This window comes from Pelodiscus sinensis, chromosome 1, assembly GCF_049634645.1.
Source record: "Pelodiscus sinensis isolate JC-2024 chromosome 1, ASM4963464v1, whole genome shotgun sequence".
NCBI classification, from domain to species: Eukaryota; Metazoa; Chordata; order Testudines; family Trionychidae; genus Pelodiscus; species Pelodiscus sinensis.
Window position 1 is genome coordinate 8,508,317 of NC_134711.1, and position 16,229 is coordinate 8,524,545.

Here is a 16,229-nt window from a genome sequence, read left to right on the forward strand (position 1 = left end):
TAACTATTGAGGCTGAACCAAGATGAGCAGAAAAATAGGATGAACGTGGAATTGGATTGCTTTTCAATAAACCTTATAGCAGTGGTCCCCAACCTTTTGAGGTTGTCGGGCGCCAGGGGGCGTGGCCGTTCGCCCGCCGGGCGCCAGGGGGCGGGGACACTTGCGCGCCCAGGGGTGGCCCCCCCCATAGCCGCGCGCCCAGGGGCGGCCCCCCCATAGCCGCGCGCCCAGGGGCGCGCCCCCCCCCCCCATAGCCGCGCGCCCGGGGCCGGCGCTCTCCCCTCCCCCGCCGCGCGCAGTGCGCCCGGGGTCGGCACTCACTGTGCGCCATGTGCCCGGGGCCAGGCCAACCCCGAGCACCTGGCGGGCGCATGCAAATGCCCCCGTGGGCACCATGGTGCCCGCGGGCACCGTGTTGGGGACCACGGCCTTATAGAAAAGAAACAAAACAAAGCAATGGCAAGTGATGCTCTGTTTTGGCACAGCTAAATCAATGCTTAAGGTGTGAAAACTAGAAGAAAATGTTATTAGAAACAACATTGACTGTAGCCCTTTTTGTTAAAACATTGCGAATGATAAAAGTTTATACGGATGAAGAAAAAATACATTTGATGGAATTCCCATTTTAAAAAAATGCACTAAAAATGAAACAAATTTTTTTAACAATCCTTTTTTTAAGAAATCCAAAATAAAAAATCATAAAAATAACACTATTTTTGAAAAATGCACTCATTTCAATAAAGCTTGTACCTTTTCCTTTTATTTAAAATAATTAAGTGAGTAAAGAACCTGAGCAAGAGGTAAAAAATGTCTTCATGGAGAGGTACTTTCTATTCCTCTCACTTGCAAAGCAAATTCTTTTGCAATTTTCTTATGGTGGCCTTGGAAGATCTGGTCCATATTTTGCAAGGGACAGCTGACTGACTGGGAGGCATCTCTTAATATGGGGAGGGAGTGTGGTTAGAGCTGTGGCCAGTGAAGCAGAACTCCTTAGTTCTATTCCGGGCTCTGTTACTGACTCGCTCTGAGCACATAATCTCAGGGAAATCTCTACTTCGCTGAAGCTCTGTTTATGCATCTGTAAAGAGAGCTTAATAATAGACCTTGACCTCAGAGGCGTTTGTGCTTCTTAGATGAGCAGTGTTAGAAATGGACAAATTGTGTGTAATTATAATAGTTCGTTGTACTACTGCAGTGGTCCAGAACATTTTAATCCTTTCAGAGACTTACATCCATCACTGCACCCCCAGGATTCCCACTTACTTGGTAATCAGGAAAATATTGGTACCCTAAGGATTAATCCTATCTACCCTTTTATTCACCACCACCACCACCACCACCACCGAAGTCTCCAAGAACTGTGAAAATCTCTCTAATCAAAAACTAATTCTTGTAAGGTCACCTTCCATTTTCTCTTTTCCTAGCCTCTTCCCCTCCTTCCTGCTGGACCAGATAAAATATGTTTGCTTTATTATTCATTTTAATGAGATGAATCTGTATGCCATTTATCAAGTTTTGAGTCACTCAAATCACAGCTCAGTGAGCAAGATAACGTGGGAGAAATTAATGTTGAACAGGGCTTTTTGCTCTATTAAAAATGCTGCATGAATTGGACAGCTCTCCATAGATGTACCTCATCACAGCCTTCCCTTTCCATAGAAGCAGCCTTGATGTATTCCCCAAAATCACACTGTGGCAAGAGCTTATAAGAGTCTTGATCACGCCAGTCATTGCTGCAGACAGCTTACTGGAGTGAGTCATGTTCATTACCAAACCAAGGCTCATCCTGATCTTATTTTCTGACCAACTCCATGTTAGGTGAAAGCGTCTCATAATTAGAATGTGGGTGGTGTTTAGAGGACTCTTGCATCTTTTCGCATGGAGAGGCTAAAATGCTAACAGTGCTTCTGAGCCAGAGAACAAGGTTTTATGTGAATAAAAAGAAAAAATAATGGGTGCAAAGACTGGAAAACTGAAATAGAAATGTAGAGAAGGGGAAAGCCCAAAGAACCAAAGAGGACTGTAAACTGGAAAGTGTGATATCAGCATACATTAATGGAGGCTAGGTGTACTAATGGCTATTAACTAAGATGGTCAGGACTTCAACCCATGCTCTCAGAGTTTCTAAATTTCTGACTACCAAGCTGAGCCTGGATGATGGGATGGGCCACTTAATAATTGCCATGTTCTGTTCATACCCTCTGAAGCACCTGGCATCTGCCACTGTCAGAAGATAGACAAAGACCATTGGTCTGACTCACACTGCCATTCTTATGTCCCTCTGCAGTATAACCTAGTGGACAGCACACGGAGCTGGAATGGTGGAGACCAGACTTGGCTTGCTACTGGCTTCCCCGGTAGGCTTGGGCAAGTCACTTCCCTTCAGTGCCTTGTTTTTCCCCTCTATCTAATGGACTAATGATTCTGATTCTTGCAGAGCACCAATTGATGGGAAAGCATTATTTTCTTCAGTATAAATGCATTTGCTTTCTCTCTCCTCAGTGTTGTAGCTTTATAGCGTTTCTTCCCAGTCTCCTAGCAGTCAGCAACAGTAAAATCGAGACTAAAGCACAGAGCCCCACAGTGGACTGATATCACATTCATTATGCAAACAAAGCACTGTTCCTACCTGCAAGCATTCGGCACTCCCAATACACTGAGCAAATCGGAACTTGAGCTCAAATATGAAAATAAAATTACTGAAAAGTTGGGCAGCAAGAAGCAGCCATCTGTATTGTTTTTCCATTCTACAGCTTACTTTCTATAGCACAGTTTAGAAATGCTACACCCAGTTTTATTTCTGATTTGTCCAGCAAAGCATCCTTATGTAAGGACAATTCCTGACCTCCTTGCCTGCTTTTACATATTCCAGGCAAAGCTCTCATTTCAAGTGGAAGTTTTGCCTGAATAGAAACCGAATAAAGATTTTGGGATTTAGCTCCGAGTAAACAACCTGCATCACAATAGAACAGTAGCCAGAGCTATGTGAAAGCAGGATTTGTCTAAACACATCTCATCCATAATGTGCTGTAAGAATGGCTGAGATATTTCATTAGACCAGGTATCTTTAATGACTAAAGGGGACCTGCTGTATCAGTTCTAAGTCATTGATATCAATAGAACAGCTGTGAGATTGTAAGGGAGAGCTAACTACTTGTAAGACACAAGGCTGTGCTTCTAAATCGGCTTATGTAGGTAGCTACAGAAACAGAAAAAACTCAGGAAAGCGGTGATGGCAGGGAAAGACGGGGCTGCCAGAGCTATCGCCTCCAACTCGCCCATGGGAAATGGACGTAGGTCCAATGTGTGGATTTTATGCCTTCTTCTCAAGCATCCGGAATTGACCACTGATTGAAACAGGATATTTCGCTAATCGGCCCATTGATTTGTACAACCGTGTGTGGCTCTGAGTTTTTGACAGCTATCAATATGATCTCTTGTCTCGAGGTATTTACAAAACACCCAATCTCTGGGATTTGGAGAAGTGAGCTCTAATGTTGGAATTGAGCAAAAGCAATCCATCTGGGTTAGGCTGTTGTTCATTGGAAAACTCAATGGAAACAATTTGTCCCCAGGTTGAATTACAATCCCCAGCCCCTCTCTTCGCACACACATGTCTTCCCGTAATCTAAACACCACCGCAGCATATTGCTGGCTGTGTTGCTTACTGTGTTACTTATTGGAATAATAGGTCAGGTCAATACTAATTTCCTGGCTAAGCAACCACTGATACATAATCTGCTATTGCACACTGAATACCCTGGGAAAAGCCAGAGAGCTTTCTATGCCTTCCCTAAGGGAGAAGCGCTGAGCAGTTTAGCCTGGTATTACATTTCTTTTGCCCCCTCCCTCTCGCCCTTGCTTATGTAAATCCAGGATGTGCTTAATATCATCATTATTGTTCAGTGCTTGGACACAAGAAGGGCAGAACATAAGAATATCCATACTGGGTCAGAGCAACGTCCATCTAGCCCAGTATCCCGTCTGACGACAGTGGCCAATGCCAGATGCCCCAGAGGGAGGGAACACAACAGGTAATCCTCAATCTCAGAAGATGAGTGTAATAGTACAGAATCTTACAAAAGAGGGCACCATAGGGTTGGGTTATACTAAATTTAAAGAGGATTCTTTATTGAGGCTGCTGGACACAGAGAAGACCCTGCAATTCTGTTTTCGGTTTCCCAGGCTGATTGACAACCTGTGTCACCATCCGGGGCAGACCTGTTCCAGTAGCTATGGAAGGTAGTGGGATTTTTACATGGGATCAGACTGACAATGTGGAGAGGGCCAAGAAGCAGTACAGATTGGTAAATGCCATGCCATTGGGCAGATCACCAATTAACTCGTGCACACCAAACAACACTAGGTCTGGCTCATTACTTTTATGATTTCAGCCCATTCTATTTCTAGCAGCACGTCCAGAGAGGCAAAATGTTTTCAAGTAATTAGCAGCGCTGAGGATGAAATCCTGAAGTAGTTTCTCAGGGAAAGTCCTCACTGGTTTCAGCAAGAGTTATGCCTGATGTAGAATTTTCAGGATCTGTCCCCCACTCTGATGTGCCGCTAGCCACCATCACCTTGCTATTACATATACTGCAACAAAGCAACTGTCCCCATAGTTACACCCCTCAGCTGGGGGCTCAAATGATCTGAATTAAACTTGTGTTTTCAATCTGGAAGCCAAACTAATTGACTTTGGACTGCTCTGACAAGCAAACCTGTGAGTATGGAGGGGGAGGGGTGTATTCACACACATTTTCTCAGTTTACCCTAGAAACACGTGAGTGAACTTTTTAAAGAGGAGCTCTATGAGGGTGTGGCTGGGCCTGTTTGGGAAGCGTCTATAGAATAGCCAACCTGCATTACCCTTGCACTGGCTTTACATGGACAGGTAAGAGCAAAACTCTCTCTAGCTTTTTGCCTCTGAACTGCTTTTGGTTTAGTTCAACTGATATTTTAGTATCTATTGGACAGCTTCCTTTTTTTTTTTTAAACATAATGCAAACAGGCGTGGCACTGCAACAGGGTGGCTGAGATTTTTAAAAATATATGGTGCCACTCTCCACCACTCCTTTATTTACCTGTTTGAACCTTATAGTGCCTATCTTACACTCTTGATACTTTCCATGGCTTAAAACCTTATTCAGTAGTTAAAGTGTATTCTACAAGCCAGATAAGTGATCGGACTGTAATGATTCTGCTCCAGCATGTCAGTCTCTTTAATGCCTGGGGGAAAAGTGGGGTTTACAATCTGCCTGCAAGATTAACAAATCTGGGTTCTTGTGGGCTGAGGAGGGACACAAGTTTCAGAGCCAAAGAGTTTTTGGAGAATTCTCTGCTACATTTAGCCTTTTGGACAGGCTCCAGTTGGAATGCTGCTGCTAAATGCAACTGCAACAGCATCCATCTATGAGAGAGGGATGGTCTATTAGGTAACCAATTCCCAGCCTCCTTACCCCCCCAATGGGGCTTTGCAAGTTGATGCAAAATCTGTGTGATGTGTATTGTCATGCTTTGAAAAAGTGAGTGTGTCTCAGGAAAGGTTTCTGGGAGAAACCTGACACTTAATATGCATTTGCAGTATAGCTGTAAAACCCTGATTAATCAGTTAAGTGTTTAAATGGTTAACAGGTTAAATGGGGCTGGGCAGAGGCTGCTCCAGCCAGGACTGGAATGCCCCCTGCCCACAGCAGGCCCATAGAGCTGGAGCAGCCCACGGGTTAATTGTAATCAGTAAGTATCACCTGTATTCACATCCCTAAGTTGTTACCTGTACAAGTACACTGCAGTAACTTCCCCTACTATTCACTGAAGATGGCTTGGAACCTTCCAGCCGTCCTGCTTTCTATGGCTTCTCTTATGACCTCACTTGTACATGCTGCACCTTACTTGGTTTGCAGCAGACTTGCGTGCACAGTCCTTCTGGGATGCACTTGCCAGAGTTATGGGGGCGGGTATTTGCAGCAATCTGCAGGGCAGGGTTTAGCCTCAGGGTTCCAGAAAAATGACATTCTCGCGGGCCCTGAAAAGTCATTCTTCCTCTCTGCCCAATGCTGATCAAGCCTATTGTATTCTGTTCTGTGCACCATGCTCCAGAAAAGTTGTAGAGAAACTGGAGAAGATTCAGAGGCAAGCAAGATAAAATGGCTAGAAGATTTGACCTGCAAAGAAAAATGTTAAGACAGGCTTTAGTCTGGAGAAAAGAAGCCTGAGGTGGAGCATAAGCCTTCAAGTATATAAAAGGCTGTTTACAGGGAGTGGGGGAGATGTTTTCCTTATCCACTGAGGAAAGGACAAGAAGTCATGGGCTTAACCTGCAGCAGGGAGACTGCGAGCTAAGACAGTGCTTTGCTCTGCGGGAGGACGGCTGCGTGGAGCCCAGCCCAGCAGCCTTAGAGCAGCCGTGACACGGACAGCAGCGCTCAGCTGGCGCTGGGAAGCAGCTCAGGACTAGATGAGGAGGGTGAGGCAGGCACTGGGGGCTCCAGGGGTGGGGCTAGTGCTAGGGGGCTCTAAGAGGCAGGGAGCTGACACTGGCGGGGGAGAGGCACTAGGGCATTCAGGGTGCAGAACTGACACTGGAGAGTCTGGGGAGTTGAGTGCAGTGGGGCTCTGGAAACAGGAGGCTGGCCCGGGGGGTCTGGTGGTGGAGGGCTCTGGGGGGGCAGACACTGGAGGGTTGGATGCAGGGACTAGGGTCAGTGGCTGGGGGTCTAGGGATTAGGGGCTGGCACTGGGGAAGTGGGGGGCTCTAAGGGCTGGGGCTGGCACTTGGAGCTCTGGGGACCTGGGCTTTTGGTGGGCTGGTGGCATTTTATTTGCATATTTTCTTATTCATTATTTGCATATTGAGTCTGCAAATAAAATGTCACCAGTTCACGGGTAGTTTGTGACTAGGTTTGCCAGTCTCCAGTATAACAAAGGTTGGGAACCACTCCATGAGCGTTACCCAGTCACGTCCACAACTCAATTTTTGTGTTTGTTTTTGGAAAAGTACATACTCATTGAAATCATTGCCCTGGGGCGGGGCTGAGGATGAAGGGTTCAATGTGCAGGCTGCCCTGGGGAAAGAGGCCTACCCCAGCCCCCTCTCAGGGCAGTAGCTTGGGGCCGGGTGAGAAGCACCTCTCCATGGCGGCTGCAGCTCCAGCAGGCACAGCCGGGGGAGGGGTGCAAGTCCCCTGCCTGGGATAGGTTCAGGTTCATCTGCCCCCTGCGCTCCCCAGCCGGAGTGAGGAATGCAGCAAACTGTGCACTTTCCCCTCGCTCCCTGATGGAGAGCAGCCAGCAATGTCCTTGTGAAAACTGGGTGGGGAGCAGCTTCCGCCCCTCCCCTGCTCTCTGTAAAGGGCACCTGGGGGGAGGGCTGAGAGGCTCAGGGCTGGGACAGGCCTGGACAGGAGAGCACACTTCCCAGCTAGCTCCTTTCACCTGCCTGATGAGTCGGACTCTTTTCTATATGGTTTTCTGAGGAGCAGCCCTATTCCAGGCACACCCCATTCTGACACTGCCAAACCCTGACCTTGCTTTAAGTTAGGATGAGAGGAAGCTGCCTACTGCATTTGGTGGCCCTAGCCCTAACTGTTCAAGAGGAGTTCTTGGACAGACAAACTCTCATATATAGTAGATTACAAGATCAGGGAGGGCCCAAATCAGTCATGACCAGCACGTGGGCAAACCCTGCCATCCGTCCTGAGCCCCTTTTACTGCAGTGCACTGCAGCACGACGGGATTAAAATTTGGAAATCCTGGCTCTTACACAACGCCTCCCAGCTTGGTATCCTCCACAAACTTTGTGAGCATGCTCTCTCTGCCACATCTCAATGGCTGATGAAGATATTGAACAGAGCTAGTCCTAAAACTGATCCCTGCAGGACCCCCACTTGTTAAGTCCTTCCAGCAAGTGTGTGAACCATTAATAACTACTCTCTGAGACCAGTTATCCAGCCAGTTATGCACCTATCTTATAGTAGCCCCCTCTAGGTTGTATTTCCCTACCTATTGATAAGAATGTCATGCAGGACCGTATTAAATGCCTTACTAAGGTATAGGTAGGTATACCACCTCCACTGCTTTGCCCCCTAATCCACAAGGCTCAAAGAAAGCGCTCCCATGGGTTTGACATGACTTGTTCTTACAACCCAGGCTGGCTGTTCCTCTCTTTCCTGGAGTGTCCAGGAAATAACTGAGGGTGGCAACCCTGGCTGCCTGGCTGGGGCTCCTCCTGCAGTGGCAGATGATGGCATGGCACTCATGCCTGGGGGGCCCCTGCAGCAGCACTGGAGCTGTGATCAAGTGGGAGGGAGGAGAGGCAGCAGCGTGGGAATTGTGGCTGTCCGAGCAAGGGCCTGGCATCTGCCCAAGGGCCCTACCCCCGTGTTCAAAACAGGCAGGCACGATGCTTGGAAACGTGTGTGCGCTGGGGGGAGGGGGAAAGGATGGGGCATGGCTCCTGACTCTTCCCAGTCCCTGGCTGCTCTCTGCGCCTCGGGGCCCACCCATCGGCACCCGCTGCCGCTCCTGCCCGGCGGCCAGCCAGGCTGTGCGCAGCGGGGGGTGCCCAGCCCCGGTCCCGGCCGCGCTCCAGCGGGTGCCGCCCGCAGCGTCGCTTCCTCCTCCCCGGGAGTTCCTGCCTGGCTCGCGTGACGCTGCCGGGTGCTGGCCCCGCCGCAGACAGGCGCGCCCCGCCGGCAGGGGAGGCTACGGGACCCCGGCTCTGCAGCAGCCATGCCCTTCCGCAAAGGTAGGGCGCGCCCGGCCCTGCCCCGGGCGCTGAGCTGGGGAGCGGGCGGGCTTGGGGTGCTCCCCCCCTTTTCCTTCCCGCTGCGCCGGGGGCCGCTGCTGGGTCCGTGCTGCGGCTGAGAATTGCAAACGCGGGTGGCTTCCTGGCTGCCTGGGCTAGGGGCTGGCTGCGTGTGTGTGACCCCTCCCGCCCCAGCCTCTGGCTAAAAACGGGGCATAAACCGCTCAGGGCTTGGACGGGCGGAGAACAAGCCCCTGGGAGGCTGATTTTCTCCTTCGGAAGACGCGTTTTTCTTGCCTTGCTCGCCTGGCTTCGCGCAACGTCTCCAGTCTCTCTGCAGTGCCCCCAGCCGGTCAAAATACAGGACTATGTGTTTTGTTTCAGCTACACCAGACTAACACGGCTACATTTCTATCACTATTCCCCAGCCGGTCCTGTGACAGCGGTCCTGACCAAGCCATAGGAAAAGAAACCGGGAGGGGCTGGCCCTGCATGGGTGTGGGGTGGCCTTGGCCCACTGAGGCAGAGAGGAACTGGCTAGTGTGGGATGGGGTGGCCTTGGCCCACTGAGGCAGAGAGGAACTGGCTAGTGTGGGATGGGGTGGCCTTGGCCCACTGAGGCAGAGAGGAACTGGCTAGTGTGGGATGCTGTCCTTGCTCTCTGCTGGATAGAATGGGAACTGCCCCGCTGTGTGTCATAGCACCTAGACTGCCAACAGAGATTCTCTTCTAGCGGCAGAGGTGGCCTTTTGGAGGCAGAGAGCTGAGTTTTGTCTCAGACGCCTGGGTAAAATTGTCATAGTGTGACAGCCTGGAATTCCTATGTGGTTGTGGGTTTGTTATAGGGTCGAATCCGTCTCACGTTTCTGGGAGGTTCTGTTTTCGTGATGGACTGCGGTCAGCCTCGTCTGTGTGTCCCAAAGCTCTGCAACCCAGAGTGGGGTGAATGAGCTGTGGCTCTAGGGACAAAGGCATCTCTACTATCTAGTTTGTGAGCTGCCTCTGTTAGGTGTAGGCTGATGAGTGCTGCAGAGAGGGAATAGAGTCTCTTCCTCCTCAGCCTACTGCAATGCAGGGCCTTCATTTTAAGGCAGGGGTAGAGAAATGTAGGCGGGAGATTTATTTATTTACTTATTTATTTCTCACTTGTGTGTGGCCTCTGACTAATTTTTCTGTGGGTCAGAAATTGAAACCAGGTATCCAATGTCCCAAGCAGACTGGGAAACGGGATAATGGGTTTCAATTTCTGGCTCGGTCACTGGCCTGGTGAGTGCACTTGGGCAAGTCACGTCACCGCTCTGTGCCTCAGTTTCTCCATCATACAACTAACTGTAATAATGACTCCTGATCTCCTTTATAAAGTGCTTTGTGATCTAGCAATGAAAATGGTAATGAAAAAATGCTAAGTAGTTGTAATTCCCTGCCCACGTACATGCACCTATTGACTCTGCCTGCCACCAGGGCTGTGACAGCTGTGGCGTATGAGCATGGTGCGTGCCAGGATGCTGAATGAGAACTGAATAGGACATCTGTGGGAAAGCAAAAGGAAGAAAGCCCCAGTACATTTACAATGAGCCCTGTGCCTTGCCCCTCTGTGAGCAGATGGCTTAATCTTTCCAGTTGCTGGTCTCGTTTTAAAATAAACGGGCTGCATTCTCCGTTCATTTACAGGAGTTCAAGGAGTATGTTCGAGGGAGTGGCATGAAACTGGAGCGAGAGGAGAACTGGGTTCACTGTCTCATGAAAGTAGGACTAGCCTGCGGCTATGTATAATGCCCATGTTCATTTAAAGGATTTGTCCATCAAACCAATTGTAACATAAACATCTCTGGGAAGGTAGGGATCAGTGCTGGTATCCCTAATGGGCCAAAACAGCACGAGCATTAGATCTGCATGCAGAGTTCACCCAAAAGGATCCAAGGGTGCTGGACCAATTAAAGGTTGAGTTGCATACAGTTTGGCTTATAGCCTAGGGAAATACATAGTGCACGTGCTTGACAGGACTAAGTCTGGAGCTCTGCTCAGAGGAGGAGCTGTTTAAGGTGGTGTAAATAGGAATTAAGAGATGAAATTGAGAGAGGGGAGCTCCAGAATGTGAAATAACCAAAAGTCAGGGGCTCTCTCTCTCAAAGTTTGGGACCCTATAAAACCAGGTTGGACTAAGTGCCAGGGCTGTGTGGAACAAGCTGTTTGGGCAGGAGAATAGACTGGATGACCTCCTAGGTTTTTGCCCCCTAGATGCTGCGGTGAACACTATGCCAGGTCCGTCTCCAGAGAGTGGAGCAAAGGACCGTCTGTGCTGAGAAGCTGACTGTAGTTCTCCTCCTCTTGTCCTGGAACTTGGGCAGGAGAATCCCGCTGCTTGCACACGCCCTTTAAATCCCATAGATGATCAGTGTGTGAAAAGGCAGTAGAGCCGGGGCACAGGATTTAGCGTTTCGGGGCCTCCATCCTATCCTGAGCTGATCTCTCTCCTCCCCAGCTCTTTAGACGGTGCCTCTTTCTCACTCCACCAGGTCAGCCCACCTGGGCAGTCTGAAAGAGGCACAATGTACAGAGGAGATGATGCCGTGTGACGTGAGTGACACTGGCAGGACAATTGCTGGCTGAAAAGGGGAGGCCTGGAAAATGGTCCAGTTAAATACTGAGACCAAACTTGTGTGGGGAAGGCCTGAAGAAAGATGGGGGTGATCCAGAAGGGGTGGGAGGTGGGGGCGGGGGAAGAGGAGGAGAAGAGAACTGGTTCTTGTCTTAATTTAAGGGTGAGTGCTGGTTGTGATTCCAGCCTAGGAATGTTTTTCTGTTCCTGTCTGACACTCGGAGCAGCATTGTGCTGGTTTCCCTCTTTGCAGCTGGGATGTGCAGCCAGTTCCAGATGTTTGTTGTCAGGTGCAGGAGGGAACTATTTGTACCAGACAGAGAAATACATGAGCCGGTGGGAGAGGCCAGAGCCTGGAGGCCAGACTTTCAAAGTACTCAGCACCCAGTGACCCCATGGGGCTTGAGCGCTTGTGTTAATCTGGCCTTTTCATTCAGGTGCCTAAATGGGGCTGATCTCTTCTGACAGTCAGGCTGCTGGTTCGCTTCTGGTGGGGGGGGAGGGGGTTGATCAGAGAGGCCATGCTGCTAAGAGGGACCTGAACCCAAGAATCAACCAGTCTTGCAATCTTCTGCACTGGACTTGTGAGTACAAACCTTGGTTGTGTTTTGTAAGAACCCTACAGACAGATAGCATGCGCAGTCCTCGACAAAGCCAACCCTGGGAGGAAGTCACGGCTGCAAGTTGGTTGCATCACTGCACAAAAACAATCAAAACTCCTTCCAACCACCCCTTCTTCCTCTTAGCAGATGCACAACATGTTTGGTGTGGTTTGGAACCGGCATTTATCACCACATTTGGGTCACGGGTTGGATCATTAGCTTGCCCAGCCAAGCTGGGTGCAGACTGGGAGTACAACACGAATGCAGATCTCTGCCCCCTCATTCCCCCTGGTGCCCTGCATGCTGTGAAATTACGGAGCTTGCTTGAGTAGAGTTGAAAGGAAGCATGTTGCAACATTGTGTGTGTGTGTGTGTGTGTGTGTGTGTGTGTGTGTGTGTCTCTCTCTCTCTCTCTCTCTCTCTCTCGCCTTGACTGGGTTAAACTGGACTTTTTGCAAATTTAATGTGCAAGCCAAGCCTGAGTGTCACCACGATGGAATTTCAACACAGTCTCCTGCGGGAATGCAGGGGGGATCAGTCTGGTTGTGCGGGGTGATAATGATCAGTGGGACAGGGCTCAGTGATCAGCTCTGCATGTTTGGGGCACACTAGCAGCCTTTCCTGCTCCCTCCCACCCCGTTTGTTGCAGAGAGACTGGGAGGTAGGAAGAAAGTCCCAGCCACTCCCTTAAGAAGAGGGCTAGAGCTTTGTAACTTTCCTGCCTGTCAGGAATGTATCTCTAAGGCAAATTAGCTTCTAAGAGTCAGGACATAAGCCAGCTGCTAACTGCCCACGATGTTCCCCTGTGGCCATGTTGTTGCACATTTCTCCATTCTGAAGGCAGTGGTCGGCGCTGGATTCAGGATGCCTGTCTGATCCGGTGAGAAAGATGGAGATTCCAGTAAGTGTGGAGAAGAGCAGCAATCGTTCCCTCTCCCCCCCCCTTTTTTTTCTTTGTTGCGACAAGACAGGAAGTCTGGCTCCAGTATCTTCCCCTGAGAGCAGAGTGCCCACGCAGTCTTTTTAGACAAGATGCCAATGTAGCTTTCAGCCTGGGTGCAGATACTGTGTTGGTGTGACTACCGCCAGGGGAATGGACCAGCCAGGGGGTCTCCCCGCCCCCCCAGGTTTCCTCTTGGCATCAGAGAAAAATACTGACCTCCAATAAAATGCTCACAACTGTAATGCCACTTCCACCTCCTCTGCCAGACTCTCACAACCAGGTAACTCCAGATAAGTGAGGTTCAGTCTGTCCCCTTTGTGGCCGGGGTGGTCCCTTCTCATCCCCAGACCTCCCAGCTTGTTGATCTGTACTGGTGACACCTATCCAGTGAGATCAAATGCACCTAAAGCCTTGGCAACATGAAAACCTGGAGATTCTCGAGGCAGACCTAGAAGTTTATATACTTTCCTCCTTCCACCCACCTTTGGGGCTAGAGGAGTATGAGCTTTAGATGCAAGAAGGGGATTCTGCCTCCCTGTGAAGCTTCTGGCATCCAGCAGAAGAGATACTGGATGATCCAGCTGGTTGCACTCTTTTTAAGCAGCCCAGCCAATTCCCTTTGTGGTTGGCGGGCGTTGGATAAGATCCACCCAGTCAAAGTTCAAAGTGGGCCCCAACCATGTTCTTCAGCATGGGAACCATCAGGCTGCCAAAGAAACAGGCTGTGAATAAAGCTCCCTAACTACTTAGAAGTTGGTAATTGGCCCTAAACGTCTCCTCAGCTCAGTAATGCTCAAGTACCTTCAGATTGACTTCTGTGGCGTTACTCTAGAACAGCAGTTCCCAACCTTTTCCAGATGGGGATCCGTTTTGACGATTCAGGAAGACTATGTGACACAAGACAATTCAAAAACGGGGGGAGGAGGGAGGGTGGGCAGAACCACCTGCGGAGACACTTGGGGACCCTTTTGAAATGGAATGGCGACCCCTAGTTGGGTCCCGACGCATAGGTTGGGAGACCCTGCTCTAGAATTATACGTGGCTAATGGCCCTTTAAAAGCACCAAATTAGAACCAAGCTGAGCTCCCTACGCTGGTTGAATTAAGGAAGCAGCTGAAGTTTTCCAGTTGGTCAGCACTTGGCTCTGGGTTCTGACCTGGCAGCTGAAGCAGGGTTGCACCTGAGAGTCGTTGGGGTCTGCAAGGGAAACCCAAGGTACTCTGGAAAATGATGCATCGTTCGCAGCGCTTCTGAGCCAAGACCCCAGCACTTTGCTAGGGGACACTGTGCTGCTTGGGGGTGTCATTTCCATGGGGTGTAAACCCCCAAAGCCCTGAACAGTTAAAATACAAGCCAACAAACCAGGGAGCAGAGGGGGGATGGAATGTAGCTAGGAAACTAAGACTATTCCCACTTTCTCCTCTGGCGTTACGTGAGCTGTGCTCCTCCCCGTAGCCTCTGAGCCCCCAGTTACCCATTCGTGTTGGCTTAAGGCGTGTCCGTCACTTCAAGTCTCTCAAGACTGACCGGCTGTTGAATAGAAGTGATGATCTGGACGCAGGGGTCCCACAGTGAGACTTTTCCGGCCTGTTGTGCAGGTTACGCTAGATCCCTTTGGACCTGGAAGCCCAGGCTGATTCCCTTTGCCATTTAAATAGGATTTTTTTTTCCTTTGGCACCTGCCAGGTTATGCAGGACAGGGGCTTAAACGGGTGCCACGTTTTTTCCACTGTTGAGATGACTTCATTTCGCTGCTGGGCAAGGCCATTTGTTTAGCTCCTGCACAAGCACATAAGGTCTGACTCCTCAGATGAAAAGATGCTAAATGTACATGCAATAGAATTGCCACTTGTAGCTTTTCTGGGGTGTTCACAAGCCAGTGCATGCTGCGTTACAGTGAATGGCCACTATATGTCATCGCTGTTCTACACAGGGAGCCGAGCGAGCTTTTACCTAGCGGCAAAGTGAGTTTTTCCTTGGAAGCCAAGTGGAATGGTTTCAATATCTGTGGCACTTCTTTCCTGTCTAGTGGCTAAAGCCCATGGCACGGAATCAGGAGGACTGGGTTCTATTCCCAGCCCTGCTGGTGAGTTGATGCATAATCTTGGAGAAGTCACGTAGGCTGGTCTTTTCAGAGGAGCCTTGTGAAGCCAGGTGCCCACCTCCCAGTGAAAGGCAATGGGTTCCTAACTCCCTTGGGTCATTCAAAGTCCCAGACTCCATTTTCCTAGGTCAAATGGCAGTGATACGATCTGCCTTCTGGGGATGCAGTAAGGATTGATTGCTTAGTTTGCAAATCATCTTTGAGATCTTGGAATGGAAGGTGCAATAGGTGCTCGGGAATTGCAGTGATGAGCAGAAAAGAAAATCCTAGCTAGATGCGCCCAGAACTGAGCGCGCTCAATAAAACGAGCAGATAAGCCACTTTGCAAACCAAAATTTCCCTGGCTCCCTGCACCTCAAGTGCTGCTGCCTGGCCTCAGGGAAACATCTCCCAGGAGGCTGCCTGTGTGTTAACAAAAGCTGCTTCTACTCAATTCGATCAAATATTTGCTCTCTGAGCTTCTCCCCTCCTTGCCCCCCACAGCTACCCTCCCAAAATATCTAGGGAATAGTGAGTGATGTGCAGGGTGATTTTTTTGGGGGGACTTCAGAGCCCAATTTGCCTTTACAGCAATGCTACCATGACTAGGATGTCTTGCCCTGTGGTATCAGAGCCAAATGCTTGTTAGCCCAAATTCTGCTCTCTGAACGTCACGGGTACCCCCTGCTGAGGTGTGTGTGTGTGTGTGTGGGGGGGGAGTGTGCTGTTGGGTGTGGGGGGAAGTGTGAACTAGCATGGCCAGCGCCTGAGATGCTCCAGCTGCCTAGTGAGTTGGAGCCCTCTGGTTGTTCTGTTCCAGTAGGTGGGCCAAGGAGGTGGACAGCCAATCAATCAGCGCTGCCACTGGCAGAATGGGCTCCCCCTCCCCCGGGGCACCCCAAAGCCATAGGTGTGGGTAGATACTGGATGAGCCACAGAGCCCAGCAGAGCAGGGTGACTTCAGCTCCTCCTTCTGCCTCCTTTGAGTGCCAGGACCAAGACAGTGCCCCTGCTCTCCTCCTCTCCCTCCAGTACATCCTAGAACGGGTGCAGGGGTTAAGACCTGATTTGGAGCCCCCTCCATGCCTGGAAGGAGAAGGGGGGGACCCCACTGCATCTGTCCCAGTCCTGGAGGGGGGATTGAAGAGCCCCAGCATGTGCTGAGGTGAATCTGGGAGGATTAACGGTGGGGCTTGAGAGGAGCAAAACTGAGAAAGGTAGAGGCTGGGGGGGGGGGGGAGTTGAATGGGTAGGGCAGA

The 16,229-nt window shown here is 50.1% G+C and overlaps 1 protein-coding gene across 2 annotated transcripts in view; it reads left to right on the forward strand.

Annotated features, from left to right (window-relative positions):
* The first annotated feature begins 4,869 nt into the window (after positions 1-4,869).
* Positions 4,870-16,229, forward strand: part of PFKFB3 (6-phosphofructo-2-kinase/fructose-2,6-biphosphatase 3) — a 94,633-nt gene continuing 83,273 nt past the window's right edge. The window contains exon 1 of one of the 2 annotated variants that reach the window (XM_075925983.1): positions 4,870-4,891. Coding sequence is in view for 1 of the 2 variants with exons in the window: in XM_075925981.1 (XP_075782096.1) it covers positions 8,728-8,743 (16 nt within the window). In the remaining variant the exon portion in view is untranslated. Of the gene's footprint in view, positions 4,892-8,665; positions 8,744-16,229 lie in introns of those variants that run through there. The other variant, XM_075925981.1, reaches the window with a different exon arrangement.